At 28.7% G+C, this 27,109-nt stretch overlaps 1 protein-coding gene across 5 annotated transcripts in view; it reads right to left on the bottom strand.

Annotated features, from left to right (window-relative positions):
• Nucleotides 1-20,049, bottom strand: part of LOC113550939 (sterile alpha and TIR motif-containing protein 1-like) — a 37,127-nt gene extending 17,078 nt beyond the window's left edge. For 3 of the 5 annotated variants that reach the window (XR_003405088.1, XR_003405089.1, XM_026952903.1), the window contains exons 1-3: nucleotides 19,655-20,049; nucleotides 8,793-8,930; nucleotides 2,925-3,551 (exon numbers count right to left, since the gene is read on the bottom strand). Coding sequence is in view for 1 of the 5 variants with exons in the window: in XM_026952903.1 (XP_026808704.1) it covers nucleotides 2,925-3,551; nucleotides 8,793-8,930; nucleotides 19,655-19,753 (864 nt within the window). In the remaining 4 variants the exon portion in view is untranslated. The remainder of the gene's footprint in view (nucleotides 1-2,924; nucleotides 3,552-8,792; nucleotides 8,931-19,654) is intronic. The other 2 variants (XR_003405090.1, XR_003405091.1) reach the window with 1 other exon arrangement.
• Between the last annotated feature and the right edge of the window lie 7,060 nt (nucleotides 20,050-27,109).

Below are 27,109 nucleotides of genomic sequence, written 5' to 3'. Positions count from 1 at the left end.
CAGTCATGTATAATGCGTGTTTATCTTATCACAGAAGTTGCTGCAACGAAAGAACAAAACGGTTTTTTTTATCTATATAACCCACCCTGCAATTTGTCCTACTACAGCGGGTGTGTTAAAGAAAAAACTATGCATTAAATCAACGAGATCAGTGGTGATAAATTTAAGTGAATTTCAAATTTTTAAAAGAAAATAAGCTGCATAGTAGTTGAAGCAGACAAAACTTCTAGCGGGTCATCATTTTTGATAAAACTATCGTCGTGAACACAGATTTTGATTTTAAAACTATTTCTTTTTATTAATTTTATTATTGTTGTCTATTGACAAACGAGCATTACGACTGTCGTATTCACAGCTAAACCTTGATAATTCGGTACCATTTAACAATACTGCAGCACAATACTCGAACCGGTATCGTGTCCTAAGTATTGAATAAGCGATGAAGGGAAATCTAATCTGTTTCTGCGCAACTCGCATCTTAATCGCCACCCATGTAGTTTTCGCAGCACTGTCCACGGTTCATATATTATCTGTATAGCAGAAAACGTCGGAAAATACACAGGACCGTGTATAGTAGTGGACGGGTTTCGGGTGCGTAAGTGCTGCGACGCTGGTGGTGTCCGGGTGTTGTTTTTCGAACAGATGGCGGAGGTCACGCGCGACCTGTAAAACGAGAAACAAAACGAAACCCCGTCTGGACGGCGGCGCTTTTCGCGTAGGTCGAGGAAACCACGGCACGAAAGGCGCCTGTATTATTGCCGTCGTCGCGTCGTCGTCAGCCGTACGCGTATTATACGACCGCATAAAATTAAAGGCGCGCCACACTTGCGCAACAATAAACAATAATACGTATTATACGTTTAATAATCGGAAACGAGTTCGCACAGAAGAGGGTTTTGTTTCGTTTTGTTTTCCCTTGGGTTTTATTGCTGCGGCGGCGGTAGCCACCACGACCGACCGGTAGTAAACGGACTGCTGAATATCGATATACATATGATGTATATTAGAGGTGGACACGCGAAGGAATACGAAACGTCACGAAAAGCGAGTGCGCATGAGTAAAAAAGAATTAAGCGACACCGAGTCCGTGAGTCGCGCGAGCAAACCAGTTTCCCGTCATCGATCTCTCGCTCGCTCTGTCTCTCTCACGCCCACGCATCGTCTTCGCGACGACCGGTCCGTGTATGTATTATTATTATTTTTATTAAATTGGTTATAATATTATATGCATACGAATAAACGCGCGATAAATCACTCGAGTGTCGTAATAATAATAATAATAATAATAATAAAATAATAAAATTCTTGTTTTGTTTATTTTACGCGTGCGCGACCGACGTGCAATCAACCAAGACAGAGTTGTCGCTCGCGGAACAACGCCTGATGTATGCACGCTAGTGGCGCCGAAAATGACGTACATGAATGAAATGACACGTGAAATAGGACATCAGCCCGTTAAATATTGTATTGAACGATTGGTTAATTTGTTCGATATTTACTTATTATTACCGGTCAAGTTGTTTAAAAAGCGATCTGATGGACGGCCGTAAATGTCAATCTTTGTATTTTATCAAAATGTTTCTTAGATAATGTATTAATCTAGTACGTGACCTATCGTACAATTGTGTTGAATTAGTAATAATCAGTGGGTGAATAGCGTACTAGGGTTTTTTTGTGTTTTAAAAATACGTTTTTATATTATGAAATGTCCCTGCCAATTATACAAAATAAAAGTAAACATTTTAAATGTGATTTGAGATTTAAGTGATTTAACGATACGATATTACGAGTTGGTAACGATTATTTTTCGCTAACCTATGTAAAGTGTATAGATAGAACATAATATTCAATACTTTATGTTAAATGATGAATGCAATAATATTAAATTTTCCTCTGCAAAACGCCTCTAAATTCGTATACTAGCAGCGCGATCTCGTTCATCCAGATACTGACCAACCTTAACAACATGAATATTATTTGTATTCATTTCTGTCTTGATTATGTACTATCATTCCATATTTCACTAAGTCGTACAATTACTCATAATTACAATATTATTTTATCTATTTCATTCTAAGAAGATTATATCATTGGCTAATAATCTACTCCAAAATACGAGTTTGGACAAATCAGCAAACATAAATTATATAAAGAAATTTATCTAAATTTTGAAATTTTTGATACAAAACACCACAATTTTTACCTTTGGTCATACCTGCTCGCAATTAATGTTGTATGGTTTATAATGGAAATTTGAAATTAAATATCCGAAGATTTAAAATCATACAAATAGCTCTACAAAAAGTTACTCCGATGCATATCTATTATTTATAAAATATAAAATAAAATCTAACGCTGTGGGAAAAACTATTAATAAAATGTGATCCAACAAAACTAATTGAACACATCTGTTGAATTGCTCAATTAACTTAATTAAATAAAATTTTCCAGTGAGAAGAAATGGATAAAAAACCAAATTACTAGTTGCTAGATTAATCTGGATATTTACGTATCAATTGTTGGTCGTTATCAATTGATAATATCGATAACGAGTAACAACCGACGTATAAATAATTTAAAATAAGGAATTTATAAATATGATATTCATGCTATAGCCATTGAGTACCAGTGACTCACTTTCAACGACAATTTTATAAAAACGATTGTAAAGTTCTCCCTACGCACGATCTCGCTACACCTGCAGATCAAGGACAAGAGATTAGAAATCACAATATACCTAAACTATCGAGACACTTGAGGGTTGCGCGCCCGAGCCGATATGATAGGAATATCTAGTTTCATCATCTGCAGTAGTGCAGTACTATTAAGTCTTAAGATACAAAATATCATCACTTCCAGATACAATCCGCCAGTTATAATATAATATTAAACTTCCCGACCATATAATCACGTCACGTCCGTACCTGGAGTTTGTTCAGAGCGGTCTCGGTGTCGTGGTCGGCAATGGTACTTCCGATAGTTCCGGCGAGCTTTGCTCGGATCGTATTGGCCGCATGTAGTTTGTGGACGTCACCGTTCAGCACGTCCTGCGAATCGGAAACTGTGCTGCTGGTGCTGCTGCTTGACGACGACGACGACGACGACTCATATGCCTCTTGGACCAATTTGGACGTGGACACGCGCCGCTCGGTGGTCGCCGCTGTGGTCGCAGCCGGGTGTTTCAGTCGTCCGTCCACGGCCACACGAACCGGTTTGGGGCGGGTGGTGGAGACATGCATGAGTGGCGACACGTTGGACACCAAAACAGGAGGTGACTCGGGAAACGTGACCAGCGGGTCTGTACCGTCGACGAGGTTGCAATCCACGTCATCGGTGGTCGTGGTGTTGACCGCGGAAACGTCACCGCTGTCCATGAGTATCCGCTGCTGAAGCAGCTGAGAGTTTTGAAGTTCAGATGACGTGGTCGTCATTTCAGACACCTGTCGGTGCAGGACGTGCTTCAAAGAGGATGACGTAGACGATGTGGACGACGACGACTCCATCCGTGAACTCGAAGACGACGACGACGACGTGTTCTTCTTCGACGACGCCTTTTGAAAACAAATCAAATCAAACATTTTCGTTTTTGTTTTTTATTTTTATCAATTTAATTTTTTTTTTCAATTGTAGTTTAACGTATTCATTATAGTATATGTAGAGTTTTAATATTTCATTGCAATGAAAAATAAAATATGAATTATTATATCTTAAAGTTTATAATAACGTTAACTTGGAAATAAAAATATTCAAAAGTTGGTTTATTGTGTGAAACAAAGAAAATATGTATAATAAATAACAATAATAATAACCAATAAGGACCCAATTAATAATACAAGTGATAAAGATCAAAATTTTATAGTGCATATTTTTGCATATTTACTATCAACATTTTCTGTATATAATCAATATATTATTTCTATTCAACTATAACCGAATACATTTAACAAAAGAAAAAAATATTTCAAAAAGAGTGAAATTTTCAATTTTGAAATATTTCAATTGAAACATTTTATGTTAAATATTTCAAATTTATACCCTAAGTATATGTATAAGCTTATATAAATTTATTAACACCATTTGTGTCACGTTAATATTTCGAATATTTCCTTTATAAACGACTCCGAAATATAATTGGCTACCTATTAGGATTCGTGAACAAAATAGTTTATATATTGAACATAAAAGCACACGAAATAACTTCGTGGTCAAGTTCGGAAATTAAAAATTGTAATCAACGGTTCATCATTTTAGCTTATTTTTTAAAACAAAATTTATTCAAACGTCTGGTGAAGTAATACTAAATGCTTATTATGACTGTAATAACAGTCAGTTATAGATAATTTAAGAGAAATTTTTTCTAAAATTTAACATAATATGATAAACAATGTAAATATAATTTTAAATTAATAGGCTTACTGGTGACATTTAAATGTACTACTTTTAACACAATAAATATTTTGAAAGTACAAAACACAAAGACATGGAATACAAATTGTATTCGAGCTAAATTATTCTTTTCAATAAATTGTAATTTGTGATAACCTTATTCTGTAGTATAATGTGCGTGTGTATAGTAATGCAGAAATAAAAAAATTTTTTACAAAATAAGTTTATCCAAGTGTTATTTTTCATAAACTACTTTAATTTGACATAGATTATTATAGATATTATTTATTTTATTTTTAAATAATATATTAGTTAGTATTTTATGTAATGATATGATAATTATCAATTATTTATAAAATAATAAAAAAAAAAAATATTAAATGTGGATGTTGAAAAATGTTTTCCCGCCATATTTCACGTAAATTAGGTAAATAATAAAATAATTTACCATTTTATTATTTTTGACTTTATACTAGTATGTAGATCAAATATATACTAAATAAAAATGAAGATGATTTATTTAAGCGTACGTACGAGTAATGATGACACTTTGAGAGGAAAATATATTGTCATCTAACGAACAATAGGTAAGCACCCGTTTGTGAAATACAAAAAATTAACATAATACCGGTGGTTAATTCTTGCAGCCGGAGATATTACATGCACATTGCTCATGTTATTATAGTAGATATATCATGATTTAAAAGGTATATATTATGTGAACATGTGGTGTAAAAAGATGAATCATGGTTTACCATCAATTTCGATTTTGGTTTATTAAAACAAATCGTGTGCAACGGGTTTCCGTTTGAAATTTCAGCCCACGCGAACACAATAATAATATACATAATATAAATAATAATAGGTATGTAGGCCTACTTCATCATCATTATTATTATTTTTATTTCGTAACACCCATTTACATACGTTTCTTCGTACAAACTACTTTTGTCGTTATTATTATTATTATTATGTCACCTTCGATTCGCTGTAGGACCATATTATTATAAGTATTATAGGTATATGTATTGTATTCAAAAGCATGTGACCTCGGCGGTGCTGAGATATCACTGCAAGGTTATAAAATGCTATCATAATTAATTCTAATACGAAAGTAAAAGAGTCATATGAATTTGATTTCACGCGCATGATAAGAAATTGTATATACCTGCATATGGACAATAGACATATATTATGTCTTATGATATTATACAGTGTATATATTACACTCGCTGCAGGAGCATCGTATTTAAATAATTGAGTAATAATTAAAATTTAAATTAAGTCCTTGTGCAAACATCAAATTATGGGGAATATTTATGATTTGTTGCGGACAGATTGAAAATATACGACCCATTGGGTATTGATTGTCCGTATGCATTAATACAGGTAGCCGGTAGTCACATATGTATATATTATATTAAGTGGTATTTAATTATCGGACGTAGCCTTTTCACCATTACTAAAGTAATGTTATAGATCTTAGATCTGATTTTAAATTTCTTTGATCTGTTTCTATATTACACTGCCAAAAGAAACTATTTTTTTTTATTATTATTAAAATTAAGTGTTTGATGATAATGATTATTAGTCTAGACTCTAGGATAACATTTACATACTATATATTATGAATTTTAATACTAAACAAAACATATAATATTTTCAGCTTTTTATCTAAGTTGATTTGTTTGAAAAATGTAAAAATATTGGTGGTGTTGTTTTTGAGGACTTCCGACTTCTTCAAGTGATGAAGAATTGTTGAGTGTGTAGTTGAGTATTTGGGACAGTAAAAGACTATTGTATACCTACTATACTATATATTTACTGGAGCGATCCAAATAAATGCTATATACAACCATCGGACACACCTCAACACGTGCATGATACTCGTAGCTCCATTTTTGTTGCGTAGGTATAATATGCAATAGTTATGAATGCATCAGAAAACATGGATATTATTAAATAAGTTTGATATTTTCTAGAATCAAAAAATACGAAAATCTTAAAATGCTCAAACATTATTTTTCAAAAACCACAGTTTAATAAAAACCATCTATGTATCCAATATAACTACCATTTATATACATTTTAGAAAAAACAGATTTACATTTTAAAGAACAGTGTATTCCTTTAAATCATCATTATTTTTAACCCCTAAAGATAATATTTATGAATAAAAATACTGATAAAAAAAAATTATTTTTAACTGTAAAATTTGTTATCTCCAAATCTCGTTAAATGTGTATAATATTATAAACAGTTTATTTTATTTCTCACAAATAGTAAATTTAATCACGATTTTAAAGGTTAAAAAGTTAGGCAAGTGGATACCGCTCCACTGTACATTAGGAGTTGAATGGATTACTATAATAGGTGTATTAAATTTTAATGATACATCATTTTATACAAAAAACAATTTTGAGTGAAAACTGTCTGTCAACCTATATCACCAAGTGATGTTTTTTTAATATAGCTATTAATTAATACATTTATTTTACTATAATTATTACAAGCAAAAATAAATTCATGATATAAATAGACATTACCTTAAAATAAGTCGAAAATATTATTTCGAATAGTAAAATTCATAATAATATAACATACGAAAAAAATTTTAATTTACCATGAATTATGTTTTTAAACTATAACAAAATAATAAACTTTGTTATTTATTGTTTCGAATAGTTATTTGATAAATAATTGCCTATAATGTAGAATTTTTAGATTTTATGGTTTCAATATGAACTAATCATGAGAAACCTTGTATTAGATGTTCAAAATGTAAATATAAAAAAAAAATATTTTATGGATTTCTAACTAGCAAACTACGAAATAATTTGCATTTTTCCGCAGTTTAACTAATTTTGTTAAAATTCTAATAACTTCAAATACAAAAAAAATTGTTAGAACATAGTTATTAAAGAGATGAATACTCTAAGTCCTAAAAGTTTAAGCTTAAAATGCTTATAAAAAATAATTTTGCTTTATGGTAGAATTTTTTTTATATAGGTATTTATAACATATAAAAAACCTCGTATTTAATATCTTAGGTATAAACACTATAAACATAAAAATGTCTATGTATTTTTAACTACAAAATAACTTGTATTTTTCTAGATTTTCACGGATTTCATTAATATTCTAAATTTTAATACTAATACTTTTAAAATATAATACATAAAACTTATCGTGTACTCATACGCGAAATAAAAATATTAAAAATAGATCATTGTAATTTCAATACATTCATTTCGCCCAGAATCTAAAATGACATTTACAATTATTTGTATTGTATTCATCGTAAATTGTATAATATATCCCAACATTTATTAAAACTTCTTATGTAAAAATACATATATCAAGTTATATTATTTCGTTGATCAGATTTATGCAATTATACGCTATTGTTTTCTTCCTATAACCTCAAAGTTTCTTAACAATTCGCGTTGAATATTCCACTCAAAACCAAAAAAATAAATATAAATTAAACTATTGGAAAATATCTGCGCAGATAATTGTCATGGTTTTCAGTACAACTGGTACAACATAAATGCCCCATAGACGTATCTTTAGTGTTTTACTTTAAAAGTAGCTAATGCTAATAATAAATATTGTGAATATCATCAATAACTACAAATTCATCCATACCTTATCATTTTGTGCCATTGGACAGATTTTACCTATACCTAGGTAATCTAGATTTCTAGATTATGAATACTTATATATTTGATTCGATTTTCTCAAACTTTCTCAAATTAAATTGTATTAAAATTCCTATCCAAAGCCAATGTCTGTTAAACTCATTAATTTATTCATATTTTACTTCCCAAAATTATTTCTATAAAAAAATAACAAACAAGCAGTAACAAATACATCATATTCTCAGATAAATACACTCAAAATCTGAGATTTATTTCATAAATAATAGATCTCTGTATTTAAATATTGTAAAAATGATTTTTATTTCGAAGACGAATAAATTATTTAAGTTCAAATATTATACCACATGAATAATTTAATATGAGTTACATTAGTATATTACACATTACGCATCATCTATGGGAACCGGGAGGTGCTTTGATATTTTTAAAATATCACAGATTTTTCGAATGCTGTAGCCCTAATGTTTCGTGAATACGTTAATTCCGTTTTCTCTATATACCGAATCGGCAACCGCAGCAGTTGTGAATAAAAACGATAAAAACGGAAGAAGAGCAAAATAATAAATAAATCATATAATTGTTATGTCGATAGGTACAGTTCTTGTTTGTGATCTCCCATTGAATTGTTTATAATATTCCGCAGACAATGGCGCGAAATAAAGACTACGACCACTACGCCCACGCACACATACACTATACACATACATAATAACATAATAAACATTTATCGGTTGTGCAACTCACCATATGGTTGCCGGCGGTCGTGGCCATCGCCGTCGTTGATCCCATAGACCCGACGCTGTTCTTCTTCTGAAAACCCTCGATTACCGAACTCATGTCGTGTAAGTCTGAACCTTCAGAATCCTGCAGAAACCCCGCCATCTACACCATAAAACAAAACAAACAAATTTACGTGAGACGAATAAAAAATAAAATAATACAAAAATAATCCCGGTGCCTATTTAAAGACACAAAGTGGCGTTTCTTAAATATTTTACAGGAATGCAAAATCAAAATGTTTGGCTCTTTTCTTCGTTAATTTGGTGTAAGTTACATAAACTGTAAAGTTTCAACTATAACATTGTACATTTATAAAAAAAAACTCAATTTTGAAGTGATGTCAATATATACCTATTAATTAAACGCACATAGCTATATATATTAAAATGTAGTATCGTCGGTATCACGCGCGATAGTTTTACATCAGTGACACGTAGTTAGGTAATAAACATAATAATAATATATTTTAGATATATATGGTACATAGTACGCAGTGGTAGCTCAAGGACATTGGCATAATAATATTATTATACAATCCGTGTAAACGGATAAAATAACATAAATATAAAATGTATGATAATATACCCTTGGGGGGTATACGTTTCAATGATAAGCGTCTCTAACTCTCTGTTTATTTTATAAAACTGCCATCCGCGAATTCAGTCGGATGAAAAATTAAGTCTCGCGTCATCACCAGTATATAACATACATATTGTACTTCGTCTATAATTCTATATATCCATTAAACATTATTGCATTAAGAACTATAATTGCACTAACTTATTATCCAAAGCATCACTATATGTTAGAATTTTTTATACACAAATATATTTTTCAGAAAACATAAATAAACTAACACCAATAGAATGTATATGATATATATTTAAACGATATCAACTTAAATCACAAATATAATTAATTTATAATTTAAAAATACAATCTGGCTTTGGTAAAATAAACTACTTAAATAGCTGTATTAATTTATGTAATAAATTTGGTATTAATATTAAAAAAATTGTCGAATTTCAGATTGTATAAGGATTTTTTCAAATACAAGTAATGTCCTAATATAGAATAAATTGAGCAATAATTATTATAGGTATATAATATTTTGTTTCAATATTTACTATGTATAATTATTAGCAATATGGTTAAGAATTCACCATAATTCTTAATTTTTAAAATTATTCGTTGTATTATATTTATATATTAATTACTTTATTATTATTTAGTAAAAAAATATTTACATTGGAAATCTTGTCTCCTACTCAAGCCCGCTTATGGACTATGTGGGCAAATTATTTCTTAAGCCTATTTGTATAAAATTAGTTATATAAATATGTGAAATAAAAAATAATAAATAAAATATATAATAAGTAGTATTTATATTTCATTATTTCTATGTTCTGTCTAATAAAAATATTAAAAAATCAGTTCTATTTTCAGGAAAAAAAACTTACGAAATTACGAAATGAAATAAAAATATAATAAAATTAAGTAGTAAGTATAAAATAAATATTATTATTAATATATGATGTAATATAGTTTAGACTTTATTATTATATATTTTTATTTGTTAAAAAATTGTTTGCTGGCGGAAATAGAATTTTGATGTATCACAAAATCGAGTCAAATCGATTTTTTGCATTAATGGATTCTTGACGCCACATAAATTCTAAATAATATATACAAAATATTATTGACCCTGTGCCAATATATATATATATATATATATATATATATATATTTCCGTATTGGTATACATTTGTTATAAATATACTCAATGATATTATTTAGGTATTCTTTTAATTGAGCAAAATTAGTGATACTAGTGGTAGCTCAGACTCCAGATACTATATAATATAGAGTATGATATATTATATTGTTCCTTTTCCATCATGTTTTAATATAAGTATTATAAGTATAATATAAGTAACAGATAACTCTGAATTGACGAAGGTAAAGTAAAGAAAATACGTAAGTACTTACTATTATAATATACTCGTATAATATTTAAACACGTTATAATATTATATTATTATCGTACATTAAAAAAAAAAAAAAAATGAGTTTCAATATAATATTTATCATTTTTATCCAAATAAAACGTCGTCTGTCATTCATACCGGATCAAATCGCGCGATCAAAAACTAAGTAAAATCGCAACACGCGGAAACGAATTATCGTGAATAACAAACTATCGGCTACGGATAACAACGACTATTATTATGCCACACCGAAAACTTGTTCACCGTCCCCGCCGTCGTCTTTGCGTGTAGTAGTATGCTCAGCTTTTCTATTTCGTCGAGCGCATTCGCCGATTTTGATGCGTTTATACAAGGTCGTGGATGTATATCCACGTTTTCGGGCCGGTTTAAATATAAACGAAATCCGTAGGTGGTAGAGGCGTCATCATACTATATAGTATAAATTATAAATATGTTTATTTCTGTTATAATATTTCTCATATATGCATACTATTATGTACACATATTATATATTTTATTGTATTGTTTAGAAGTTTTCACGAAGCATTATCAACTTTAAGAACCACTTGTGAGAGAGAGCACGTGTCGAACGCCGCGACGGACCAAAGGCATTTCCTGAGTTTACGATGGGCGGCATCCTCGTTATTAGACGGTAAAATATAATATAAATGTATTATATTAGTATGATATAATACGTACATTGTGTGTACAACGACGAATGGCGCCCACTTTCAGCGACCAAAAACTCAATCTTCTCTGTCGTTGATGACGACAACGACGCTGCCGTACCCATTTATTTTACTCTACACTCGTGTAGCGGCGGAAGGTCAAATCATTAAACGCGTTTCGTACGAGACGCCTACGCGATACCAGCAGCTTATAACGAGTTTATACGGCGAGACCATCCGGAGTGGCCCGGAGACGTAGTATTACTAAAATAATAAAAATATATTATTGTACCTATGCTGTCTTATGATTTTCATATAATTTTCGCGTATTCTACAGTCATTCAAAATGTTAAATGGCGTGTAAATATGTGTATATTTAATTGCGGGTACTATGACGTGTAGCTACTATGCGTAATACGTGTTCTCTATTTGCTCACGGTTCGAGGGTAATGTATTTATGAATCTTGTCCTATATGGGTATACTGAATCGGCCCAAAACCACGAGTTTTTCTGGAGATGATCGAGAGTGGTTGTCCCGATTCGCGCATAATTTTGTTACGAAAACATGCGGATACATCGTATGTAGCCGGTTTTTGGCAATAAAGTCGTTTTTTGGACGCAGACAGAATGTATACATCACGCAATGATAATAATATGTGAAATAAATAACACAGTAAAAAAATCTCCTCAACGACAGACAAACGAATCGCATAGTTAAGTCTACAATTGGCAGAATTATCATAGTGTATATTATAAACGTGAAAAAAGTATAATAATTATCTACCCTGTCAAACTACTATTAAAATTCATTAAAGTACATATTATACTTTGTCAAAAATGTGGTAAAACATATTATACAGTTTAGGAAATCAGGATCTCTGTATATATATATCAGTATCGCACGTGCGACATAAAAATTATGTCATACTCTATTTTCAAAGTAGTCAGTATCGAATGGTCTAGTGACGTGTCAAGAATTCTGAAAACAGGTTATCCATTTTTCGTAAACAAGTCTCCTTAAGATTGACTTTTTCATACTTTTTATTTTAAGATTTCCCAAAATTGAATATAACAATTTCTTCGTTTTCAGAACTTTTTATTAGTTGTAGTGAATGGTGAGATATCAGAGGATGAAATCAAAAATTTTAAATCTATATCATATCACTAGATTGTTCGGTAGTTTTAAAATATATTACGGATCATTTTTTATATTGCATGTTTGACTTACAGAGACAGCAGGTAACTACTTCCGATCTCCCTGAGTTTGAATTATTAAGATACCGAGCGTGTATATTTTTGTCTGTGTTCCACTTCTCTAGCTCCATAAATTTTACACGTATATACTTCTAATCGAATTCGATCACAGACAAACTATAACGCACGTTTTACGGTCAATACCACAACGTCATGTTTACAAATTACAATTAAATTATTATCATTATCATTAAAAAACAAGTGAAATACTTATTGAATAAAGAAAAAAAGCAGCTTTAATATTATGTTCACAATGAATCTAATTTTTCAATACTTAACGATAAACTATGATTTGTGTTTTGTGTCATTTTTTATAGTCTTATAGATTATACTTTTTAATTGATTGGCCCTATTCATTAAATTTCAATCTAATTTTCATGCTAATTTCTTATGACTATGAGATATATAATTATTTTTCTAAAAAATAAAAACTGCGATATTAATTTTGTATCGGATTCTTAAATAAATCATTTCTTATGGTATTTTATTTGTTCTTATTTTTGTAAGATGCTTATATATAGTATATGGTTATGCTAAATCTGGTCCGGCTTGCACGCAAATACGTGATCATCGCATCAGTAAAATATAGTACCTACAAACTGCTTTAACACTTAGAAAACAAAAAATGACCATCATAAATTAATGCATGATATTGATTTCGAGTCGCGTGTATATTATACAAATCACGGAATTTTATCTTTTAAACTTTGAATTTATAGTTATAACATTATAATGCATTTCATGTAAAAATTCGTCAAGAATTTTGCTAACACTTACTTTTTAAGAACGCCTACGCACACTAATTGATGTTTATGCAAGACGAAGTTGATCTATAAATATTACATTTTTCTAGGAAAATGTTACAACCTGCTCCACTACCACGACAATTTTTTATTACTATTAGTATAATATTTTATAATACATCATTATTTATGTTTAATGTTAGTACAATCTCCGTCCGCAAATAAAGATTTAGTAATTTAACCTATAAACAATGAATCAAAAAAAAAAAAACAATAATAGCGTGGTACTTGTTTAGTCGAAATTATTTTTAATTTTTAAAGGACAAAAATATGTTTAAATTCCTCATTAAAAGATTTAACAGTCTCAAAAAAAAAAAACACAAAAATAATCGAGTGTAGAATCCTCCGATACTAATATCGACTGACAGTCTGTCATTTAAATACACGTTTAAAAAAGAAAAATAGTTTATTTTTAATATTCAATCACTATAAATATGTTTTGTAGTAAATATTGGCAGACAGGTTTATTTACACTACAAACAACTATGTACCTGAAATATGATAATTTACATAATCTTGGAAGAATATAGTATGAACTTTTAAGCCTTCTTCTTTGATCTCTTATTGTCATCATAAGCTGAAAAATCCTGAGTAAGGAAATTAAAAAGTTTAGTCGAGTAATGTGCGTGACATCGAGGAAGTTGATAATTAATTACAATCTTACAATCGCAATAATCTTTGCATTCCTAAACACCTTCGCTAATTTTATATATGTTATCGACCTACTCATTAAATCAGTGATACATAAATTTATATTTTTTTCATAACAAATAAATAATATTATGTTTGAATTGTTATAGTTTAATACATATATTTTATAATAATAAAATAAATAAGTAAAACAAAATGTATTAACTGTATCAGTATCACTATAAATTATTTGTATATTTATATGAGTTTTACGCCCTAGAAGGTATTTTTGTTTATGTATTCGACAGATTAATTTTATTAGACGTGACCAAAGGTTAAAATCAACTCAATATCATATTATAAATCTGGTAAATATAAAAGCATAGTAAAGACGTCATAATATAAACTTGACAAAACAAAATAACATACCTACACAAACATAAAATATTATTTGAATTCAATTTCTCTAATAATATATATTTGTCTTCTACTTCGCTTTACTATAATAACAATTTATACCGAAAAAAAAAAAAAAAAAACATAATCACATCAAAATAAATAAATGTAATAAAATAATATTTCTTCATTATAATATCAAAATAATTAATTGTGGATATAAAATATACAAACAAATAAACCTAGAAATTCGTCACTTTTTCGATAAAGTAGTTCGAAGAAATTTCAATTTTAGAATCTTCTCAAGGTCTCGGACGTATAAATATATGCAAGGTGTGACTTAATATTGTATATATTATAATATGTATAACTTTAGAACACGCGCTTACGACAATATTCACGCCAGTTTTCATTCTTATATAACATGATAAAATACACTACGATACTCCTGAATATTCAAATTTCTTGGATATTCACCTAGCGGATCGATATTAATTTGTCATCCGGTGAAGTAGGTGTATTCTGAAAATATGTAATTTTAGTCGATTATACTGCAGTCTGCAGTCACTTGAATCACCGTGCGTATATAAGATAGTGATGTGACATCTCCTGCGTACGGTTTCCTACTCGGAACTACTCCGAAAACGGCTTAAACCACATTTGTGCCAACTAATTGAGTTGAACCATAATTTATATTTTCATTTAGCATGTCTGCGCGTGGCCGAATACACATGATACATAAAAATATAAAATTATATAGACATCAGTGTTTTGGATCTAACTGCAGGTAAGATCTGAACCCAACATCCGTGATTTCACTCTACATAATATTATTATAATAGTAGTCAGTGGTCACACCAGGTATTAAGTCATTATTATAGTGAAGAATTTATAACTTATTTTTTGCATTGAATTCTCACGATATTATTAAATTATGTAGGTATACTGTATACATATTGTTATTATTGCATAGTAACTTTACAAATGCATTCTAATATAGATTTAATTAAATGAAAAATCTATACTACCTATGTGTGAATGACAAAAAACATAAGTTTACATGCGGTACATAACATTGGAATAATACAATAAACTTGAATTACTCTACGCCGCCGAAAATAATAAATTATTAAGATATTTAGTGTATGCGAATTGTGCACATCTACATGTAACGCTGAGCCGGGAGCGAATACGATTTACTTTTATATCATACAGCTGGTTCACACGCGTGAAATCGATCGAATCTATAATAATACGTATTTATTGCACACTCAGGTCGCGTGTAATCAAAGACGCCAATCCCTTCCTACTGCACATTTATACAATAATATTATATGATCTACTAATGTGCTTATTGTTTCATTTATTTAACTAATATGCTTTGAATTTTATCCCGTATGCGTTTTTCCTAGTCACTTAAAAATTATGTTTCAATAATATACCATACAATTTAAGTGTATTTTTTTTTTTTTTTTTGTTAGTGCAGTAAAAATGCATTTGTGGAGCTGTTTGTCAATGTCATCATTTTTATTTTTTTTTTTTTATTATTATTAATTAAAATATAATATTTACCTACGTCAGTTCTAGCCCACTATATATTTCACTTATTTATGTGAAATTATGACGTTGCGTCACTTCCGGAAATGGGTTTTATCGCGTGTGTACCGATTTTTGAATTTTTTTATAAAAAAAAACATCGGAAAAATCAAGAACATTTATGTACCTGCCTATTATACCTATTAGATAAATTATGATTATAAAATATATTTATTTCAAAAATTAGAATACTGATTGAGATGAATAAAAATGTATACGTAAAATAAAATTTAATACTACAAAACTAAAATAGTGTGATGTAGGTACCTACATTTCCATTTAAAGTCGTTCATTATTAAAATTTCTTTAAAATCTCTACAGTTTTTTTTTTGCTAATTTTGTGTGAATTATATGTATATAATATATTACACTTATATTTTTTTTTTTATGAGATTTACGATAGAAAACTTTTCATTATACGATAGTACTGCATTATCATAGCTTTAAACAATCATATCAATACGATTAATATGAACCTTTTCGAAAAATAATCGCATATGCTAACGATTTGTTGGATAATATCGAAATAAATAATGATGTTTTTAAATAAAAGCACGTTGTAATTCTACGTCAATAAAATCGATTCCATGTAGCCATGTAAGTAAGCCAATGAATCATATTATATCATAAATACATAAATTTACATAGCAGCTGCAGCCATAATGAATGGTCAAATTATTATGCTTAAAAATAAACATATTGACTACCTCTTATATGGCTTAAAAGTATATAATATGCAATATTATTATGATTATTTATAATTATTTATTAAGAATTTCTCGTTACGGTATATCAGAAGGAAATGGTATCGTGTTTCTATTTACATACAATATTATAATATTTTATTGAGGTTAAGTTTAAAACGATTAATAATAACTATAATAATATATAATGCACTTGTCGTATAAATCCAGCATGCATGTATATATATATTGTATATCATATATATTAAGCATTCTCAAGCCGGTGGTCGAGATGTGGAGTGAAACTAGCGAATTAAGCACAAAGACGCGTCTATTGCAAAATGCACATGCACACACACGCGCGCGCGCGCGTAATTATATTATACACATAAATATAGCTTTTACTACCGCCCACGAAAAATTTTAGTCCGGTTTGTGTTCGTTGAGCATTAATATATACAGTTATATCAAATCGGATATGTTATATAGAGATTAGAGGTACATACATGGAGTATATAGGCCATAGGGTAGATAGTTTGTACATGTATGTTGTATGTATATATAAACTATAGGACGTGTATAAAAGTATTATTTACCTAATCGAACCGATCGCTTAGTTTTTTTTTCACTAGTTTTTCTATGCGAATAATATCGTATCATACTCGTACTTATAATATATACAGCCGAAATAGTTTTGTATACTCGCTTGGCACATACAATATATGACGACGTCTGTGTAATTATAATAACGTTTGCTGCCACAGCCAACTGTGTATATGTGTGAATATGTGTGTTTTGTTTTCTCGGAGACTTTCGTCGCCGGTCTCGGCTGCATACACCGACCACATCCAAGTGGGGATGAGTGTATGTGCCTGCGCGGGCAATATGCCCGAAACGTCACTATAGCAGCCGCCGTCTTCGGAATCTCAAGGATTCTCATCCGATGATCATCAGGAATTTTTTTAACACTACGACAGGTATATACGTACGCGGCAAAAGAGGTCGTTACACATGTGCCATCGACGGTATAGAGGTAGATCAATATAGGTGGAAGTGTAATCGCCGCCAATCTTTTGCGCCATATTACATTATATAAGTAAATGATTGTCTTAAATATTCTTTTTTAATTTGAAAAATGTTATAACATTATTTAATATGAATACGAATACTTTTCACTGTCATAGTACCTCGTGGTACCTACATGTAAATCAATATATATATAAATCTAATAAATAACCTATCTCAATTGATTTTCAATAGACAACAATTATTTAAAGCAAAACATCTAAGTACGAGCACTGTGTTCATGTTATATAATAATTTTACTTATTATTATGATTTTTAAATATCGCTGTCTGTAAAATCCAGAGTTTATGACGTAAATTGGAAAATAATTCGGTAAATTATTGAATTTGTATAAAACGATTCGTTTAAATTTAAAAGTTCAGCAAAAACTGGTTGAAAACTTTATTAAGAAAATTTGAATTCTTTATGTTTTGTTATTTTTACCGAATTATAGAAAATTCCTTTATGGAACTATAGAAATACTACCACCAAGCTAGTTTCTTGGTTAAAAAAGCACTTAACATTTTTACTGTTTTAAAAAAATTTAAATAAACATTATACACTTGTATTGTTATATACCTCATTCGCTGTGCTCTTGGAAATTAAAATAAATGAGTGCGCAACAGCTGTTGTAAGCGTGTCGTTTACGCGAGAATTTTTTTCTTTGTCTCCACCGCCGACGCCAGGCGTGATTCATAACTTCGTAAGCAATACTATTCGAACAGAAATTTGTGATCCATTTAGATTTGTACGCATTTCTACTAAATGAAACGAAATTTTCATGCGAAGTTACCTCGGAGAACATTATGTATTTATACGTTTTTATTATCTGAATAGTTCACAAGGTCGTCTGATATTCGAGACATGCGGTGTTCCGTAAGTGTAATGTAGTCGGAATAAAATTCACGGGATATCAAAAACGATGGAGCGGATATTATATAACAATAATGTTGCCAATTAGTTAACAGCGATCGATCAATGTACGAACGGCTACATGTAAAATTGCGAATTAAACGATTCTACACTCATTGAGACGTGCACGTGGAAATAACTATGTACGATGTACCTACCTATAAATTATATCAAAAAAACAAACGTGGAGTAAAGTCACGCATTTATCTAACTAACTCATGAATGATCCAAAAACACGTCCAAACCTGTTCGTGGGCAAATTCAATAAAATCTGAATAAATTAAGGACAATGCAATACACTTGAAACGCATACTATCAGAGTGAAAGGTTATCGAACCATTCAAAATCATTACAGACAGCAATCAACAATTAATACCTATTGGTAAATAGATATGTACATATATGTATCAGAATTCAAGCACACGACTAATTACTTAAATCCGTTTGGCTGGTTAAAAATTCTGCGTCGGTAATTTGTCTCTATTATTTTGTCTTACTTAACATTTTAAAAACCGTAAAAAATACACATCAACGAAAAATAATAATTAATACCTAAAATATTTGTCATGCGCCGAAGTAATATTGAAAATCAACTGTCTTAGCTGTTTAAGATTAAAATTGAAACATTTTAGCAAATTCATAATATCTTGCAACACAATAATACCGTTATATTTTATGTTTAAAACATTGCAATATTTTAAAATGGAAACTATAATTGATATTATTTAAAAAAAAATAATAATAACGTTTATTTTTGTATGGATCAAATGTGTTAATTTTTATTGTAAAAAATGTAATATTTTGAAATAAAAATCATGATTGTGCACCAACCTTTTTGTTCCCGAACAATCTGGGACGGATGAGTGGTGGCTGCGACGGCATGCCCGTGGTGGCTTGAGACGTTCCGAAAGTATGAGTTTTCGCATACATGTACGCGTATATGACGAATGCGACACGCGTTAATTCGGTAATCAACGTCTTTGATGATGAAAGGGGGAGAGGGCAAAAAACTTCAGTCGAAGATGAAAATCACCTAACTGACTTTTTATTTGTTTCACCTCTAATTTAAGACGAAGATTACTAATAAAAAAAAAACCGAATAGTGAGCCTAAATATTGGTCAGACGGTGAAGGAAATCGGAAGCGCTCGGCGTCAGCGACAACACTTATTAAGTACGACGAGCGCACACTTGACGACTACTACAAACACCGAGACCGACGCGTTTCTAAACGACTACGACATGATGACTGCCGGCCGACCGTTTTTATACGCGTTATTAGTCCGGCTTGGCGGTGGCTGCTTGTACCACGCGCACGCGCATTAACAGCGCCGCACAGTCTCGCGATTATATTACTATTTATATTATTATAATTTAAGATATTGGCATATCTTATATTGTATTATAATATTTATTAAAAATTACATTTAATGATACAGATATTGTATCATATCATAATGATACAACTTTCTTTACCACAACAATAAGCTTAAGCGCACGACCCGGAAATAGGGTGGGCGACCATTAAATGGCGCTCAATATTAATTTAGATAAATTTCCTATCGCCCATTTGACATTAATTTCAATTAATTTCTACTTTTTTTCTCGGTTTTGACGGTCACTGGCGTTCTAATACGATAACCCGACAAATTTAAACTGGGCCCGTGACTACCTTTTTTTTATTGTAAACTCAGCCATAAAATTTTAGGCAATAAAATAGGTTTATTGTTAACTCAGCCCTATAATATTTTGAATGATACAATATAATAAGCATAATATAATTTAATTATATTAAATTCAAGTTGCAATCAACTCACTCCAATATATTATACGTAATTACAAACAGAAACGTATATTAAAATTAACAGTTTAAATGCACCATTTCAATTTCATAAGATGTATTTTATTCTTTACTGGATCGATATTTTATTTTATAAAATCTATAGTCTCTTCACTTTCTTTTCTATAATCTTGATTATTTGATCTCTCGAAATAACTTCTTTTTTTCGTAAAAAGTATACATATTATATTTTTATAACTCGTTAGAAAAACGAATTGAGTATATTACATTATTTTCCATTCTTTGATCTCCATTTAATGCTTTATATCTTAAACAACTATTGAATCTATAATATCGGGTAAACTTCTAAAATAATAGATAATTGTATTTATTATTTTAAATAACAAGATGACGAACAATTAATGTTGGTAACATATTTATCAATAGACAACTTACTTCTTACCTATCACTTAAAATTTGAAAAATAAATACTCAATTTTATTGAGCTCAGTTCAATTTATCGATTTATCATTAATTTCAAATGAAAATTAATAAAGCAGTTCATAACGCTAAATTGAAAGAAATATAGATTAAATATAATCAGGTAAGATACATATATTATAATATGATTTAAATTAGATACGAATATATGATTAACCCTCAACGTCCAATATCCTATGAATGTTAAGTATTTTGTTCATTATTTTATTTTTGTTTTGTATTTAATTTTATAAAAAATATGGATGAATATGTATTTAGTTTAAAAATAAATCAATATATTTTTTAATATAATTATGTAATTCAACATTTCAATCGAGATTTTTATGCTACACAAAGTCACTTTCCACTTCTTTGAACTGTTTCAATATTTTAAATAAGAATGTTTAACCCGAGCAACGACATAATTAATAATTTTCAAAGGTTTAAACTGTGGAAAAAATCTGATATTATCGACGTGTGCGTTTCATGTAGATATCATATCATTAACTTGAGTATATCAGATTTCCATATAGTATGAAATTTGACATAATTTCTATTGTGGTTTATATTGGCACATCGTACATGTTGTGTATTCTCATTTGTCACACGGTTTCAAGAGAAGTGAACACACCAAATCACTATCGAACCAAATATCTTTAGTTTAGGTTTAAAAATGATTTAAAATAATCAGATATTTGTTATTAGTTATTCTAAATGTATTAAAATAAATCATAGGATGAATAGTGTCTTTCATAGAACAGTCCCACTCAAACATTACTAAAGAATATTAATCAATTTTAATTACAAACTAAATTCACAAAAAAAATTACTTATTGTAGGAACATGGTAAAACATACAAACAGTAATTTAACGTTTATAAAAAATTAGTTATTGTTTCGGTACTTATGCAAAACTTTTAACATTTATTAGCAATTTAGTATTCTTATATTTATTTTCTTCCAAATAGCTAAATATGCGCAGTGTCAGATTGTAATTATTAATTAGTGTTAACGTTTTAACATTGTTCATTCAATACTTGATAATCTAAATTTAAACTGTTTAAAGTATCAAATGTAATCTACTTTTTTAATACTTAACTACTTAAGTATTGAATTTTTACACAACATAGTAAATCCAAAATCACTAATAGTTTTTTATAAATAAACTAATAGGAGCAAACACAAATACTATTGAGTATTTACGGTCTATCAAACAAGCAACTGTTACCAATTTATTTTATTAAAACCTTATTAAAAGATCATTATAAAATCCAGATGATTTTGTTATATTTTTCTTAGAAATATATATAAAAAGTTGATGTTAACTGAAATTTGTTTATTATAATGAGTATACCTAATATATTAAACTAGTTAGATAATACTACTTTTTATTCTATGTGATAATCTCGTAATATCCTCGCTATAAATTGTATGAAAAAGCCAATCATATAATTTTATCAATTATGCGTTTATGAAATAAAATGTTTCAATAAAATTACACTATTAATGAAGGAATAAAAAAAAATAATAAAAATACATGGTAGATCACAAGTCAACATCGGTAGATATTTTTTACACATGATATATATTGTATAACGTACCTATATTTAACGAACATCAGCTTTTCAATAATGGAAACTTAGGATTCCTTCATAAGACATTTTAATATTAAAAACAACTGACTTCTAAATAACAAAAATAAATTCGCATAGAATATTCGAATCATAAATTTGTTAAGCATTATTTCACAGCTGTATCAAATAAAAAGTTGCATTGCTGAGAAAAAAATGTATCTAGAAAAATTTGCTTTCGATAGTTGTTTTTAACATCCTTATATTTTATTTTCCAATGTCTATCCAGTATTATGACTTATATGTTTGTTAAGCAACGAACTTGGTTTTTCTGTACATATACACATGTTTGAGAAAATATGGAATAGCACATTTTTGTAGAAACGTGGTTCTAGATACCTAGATAATAGATATATCTACATGCTTTCACATATTGTAGTCTATGAAAATGAATGATATTAAATTTATAACACAACATTTATAATGCGCTCAGTACAATTATTACAAGACTACTGTTTATTTGCGGTTATCACTTCAGTCTATCTATAAGCAACCATACAATTACTGTTTTCTTATTGTTGACATAAAGTAACTTTTTTATCTTTGTTTAAGTGGTTACTAATCAATGATAAAATTTTACACTATGATATGGAACTACAAGGGAATTCAAACTTTTTCAAACGTTAACGATTTAAAATTATGTATAATAGGTACATCTTGTACTACGAAATTGATTAGATGCTCTATATTGTTTTATATCTTAGTTGTCTTCACAAAAATTCACATTGGATAAAATTATATTATGCTCATAAACCACTATATAATGTTTAAGTTAAAATTTTAATTCAACATTATAAAAATTAAAATTAACATGAACGGTGATTGTTTATTTGTAATATAATAATAAATTCAAAATCAAATAATTACAAATGGTAAATCAAAATAATAATTGGTTGACATCAAAAAGAAAATTACTTCGACAAATTTTTGAACCAAATAAAAATCACATTCCCAGAAATGTATTTACAATCCTTAATTCTAGCTATTCAGAGAGAAAAACTGACATAAAAATTATGTTTTGATTAAATAATACATTTCAAAACATATAGGTTTGTTTTAGATAAAATGTATCAAAAAAAAAATTTAGCGAAATAGATACGATTCTATTCATTATAACCTAATATTTTTGTTATTTTTTTTATATTTTTCAGCAGTATAAAAGCACAAAATTAATGTTAAAATCCAAAACTTAAATACAATTTCAAAAAAGTGTTGTCAATTTAAAACTATTATTATTATAAGTTTTATCAGTGGAGTCTATATTAGATATCGTATTAACGTACAATACTTATAAAAAAAAAAAAAATTAAAACTGACTTCTGAAAATGTGTGAATACACTATTTATATTAATATATTAGGTGCCAACAATAAAACGAATTACCACACAATACATAACACCCACTCTTCATAATATTTGTGCATATGAGATATTATACAGGTCTTGGCTACATTATAATATATACCATTGAAATCTAGACTATAATACACGTTTTTTTGTGTACGAATAATATTATCCTAAGGAATTTGTATACAACTGAATTATAAGCCTAGAAAACCAAAAGTTATTAACTTTTTTATGTAATAATAGGTATCGCATAGACGAATGGTTGTTTTGTTATCTATTTTTACCTATCGCTTGCAGTCGTGCGCAGAAATTAGTAATTTTACAGTGTTATCTATACGTCATGAAGTATAGATTTAATTGAAATAATTATCATAATATTATACACAATAATAAAATATTAAATACGAAATACTTTGTTGACTTGATACTAACAAAATCTTTAGCCAAAGCAATCTCCAATAAATATTCCATTTAAACATTTTAAATGTTTAAACACACCAATACAGTAATGCTTGCAAAGGCACCCGCATGGGGACCAAAGGGACCATTGCCGCTACTGAGAATTTTTTAAAACTATTGTTAATTTAATGTCACGCATATTAATTATAAAATAATTTTATTGAGATTCATTTATGAAGTATGACATAATATTGTTGTTTTTTCTATGTATAGGTTATGCCATTTTAGAATGAAGACACTAGAAATATATTAAAATTAAAAGAACCTTTTTAATTTGGTTTTAGAATTTTGATCTTGCCCCGGGTGGGATTTTATCCTGCAGACGCTCTTGAATGATTGAAAAATAAATATGTATAGTATATTGTTTTAACTATTATAACAAGTGTAATTTATGTCCAATTTCAATGTACCGTAGGCTTTATTTTAGTTTTTCAGGCAATTACCATACTGGTAAAAAATTTACTTAACTGTTATTGCTATACTGTTTATAAGTTATAGTAGGTATTTAATAATTATTATTATAAATTGTTTGTATGAAGAAAATCAAAGTAATTTATTAGTTTATATAAGTGGTATATCACGTGCTAAATATATATTTTTATCAATAATTTCTTCGGGTAAAATGCATATGTGTAGCGTAGTAGCCGTGTAGATGATATATGGTCGTATTTAAATTGTTTAAATAATAATTTTAATATTTACCTATAGCAGATAATAATAATTTATATATATTTAACAAAAACGTATAAAATCTAATTATTATAATAAATATTTTATGATATCAAGCGTAGGTATAATAAATAAATATAATAATAAAAGTATTTAAACAATGTTTTCATTGTATACATTTTAAACATAATATCAATAACATTATAGACTAGATAATAATAATATTATTATATACATTAAATAAAATAGTTATCTTATGAATTATGATCAATACTTTTATAAAATTTATCAATGATATTGTACGAGTATGTTAGAACTAAAATAAAATTAATAATACACTTGAAAGACTAAATGTTTCAATAACCCTACTACTGTTATTTTATTTTTCTTTGTAGTATTCGTGTACTTAACCGTACGCCGTACGATACATTGCATAATTACCACAAATTCTTGGACTCAGTTTCTACATACATTTTGGCATTTCGAACACATCACGTACAAAGACACCTGCAATATGATATGACCATATGGTTAAATTTGGAACGAACCGTTATATATATTTTCCGAAAAGTTTCGAGTATACAGTTTGTTGAAAATGATGTTGTTTTACCTGTTTTTTAACCAAAACCTTGACCTTAGCCTTTAAAAAAATGAAATCCATTGTGCCAAAATGCGCATTAGCTCGTTGGTTAAAATTAATGTATATAATAATATAGTGTTGCCAAACTTTCAGCCGTGCTTTAAGTGATCAAAATATGAAGACGCCGTTTATATGTATATATTTTTTTAACTTCCCTGTACGTCGTATTACATTAACATCATACTGTATACTATTGCTTATTTATTTTGTTTTATATTATTCTTTTAGTCATTTATTTCATAGACCATGGTAATATTCATTATTTTATTTTTTACATTCAATAGTATATAAAAAAAAAATTAATACATTAATGGCCCTACATTTAAAATTTTAGTTACTATAAATATAAATTAATTAAGTGAAGCAATGCTATTAGAGAAAAATTAACCAAAATTTACTGACGTTTAAGTGAATACCTACTTAAAATTATGCAGGAAGTAGCCAGTAAGTAAAAACATATAAATAGATTTTCTTTAGTTTTAAAATTGTAATAAGGACGATGGCGGAAACAAATTCTAAAGGTGATAATGCTTGGTAAACCACTCTATATATATTTTGATAGGTCGAACGTAATTTTATTGCTTAATATCTGTAGAATTCATTTTTTTTTCAGAGTAAAACAATGCATAAATATAATATACAATTAGATTTTTATTTTTCAATCAATTCCATATCATTTATCAGACTATTTTCAACCTAATCCACATTTTAAGTCAAATAGATACTTCGTAGACTATAGGAAAACAATAGTCGCAAAAAAAACTTCGTCTACACCTGAACACACATACTGTATAATAAACATAAACGCTAGAACACATGCACTTCAGCTTAAATGTGCTCAGGTGTCCCTCCAAACTATACACGTGGAACTACCGACTGTAAAATAATAACTTATTAACAAACGATAAATTTTATTTTAAAATAAAGGTAAACATTAATACATCACAGCGATTATCATCGAAAACCTATCCAAATTTGTATAGGGATTACTAGTAATCCGCAGACCACATCCAGCTCAAGCTCACCAACCCTGTTTATCCAAACAAACCAAACATTATATAAATGTACATTACTTATTTGATAAATTTGCTTCAATATTAAATATGTGGATGGAAAATTTAACCGTTGAAAGTAATTAGTAATTACCACAAATTACTCGCAATCAATTATAGATTATATACAAAATCAAATTTGAAAAAACTATTAAAAAATATAATAATATTGTAATACACTATTATTTGAGTTATTATTATAGATACATAAAATAGTAATTTTAATGTATGT

This window comes from Rhopalosiphum maidis, chromosome 2, assembly GCF_003676215.2.
Source record: "Rhopalosiphum maidis isolate BTI-1 chromosome 2, ASM367621v3, whole genome shotgun sequence".
Taxonomy (NCBI): Eukaryota; Metazoa; Arthropoda; class Insecta; order Hemiptera; family Aphididae; genus Rhopalosiphum; species Rhopalosiphum maidis.
Note: the sequence above shows the minus strand (reverse complement) of the source record. Positions and strands in the feature narration are given on the sequence as shown.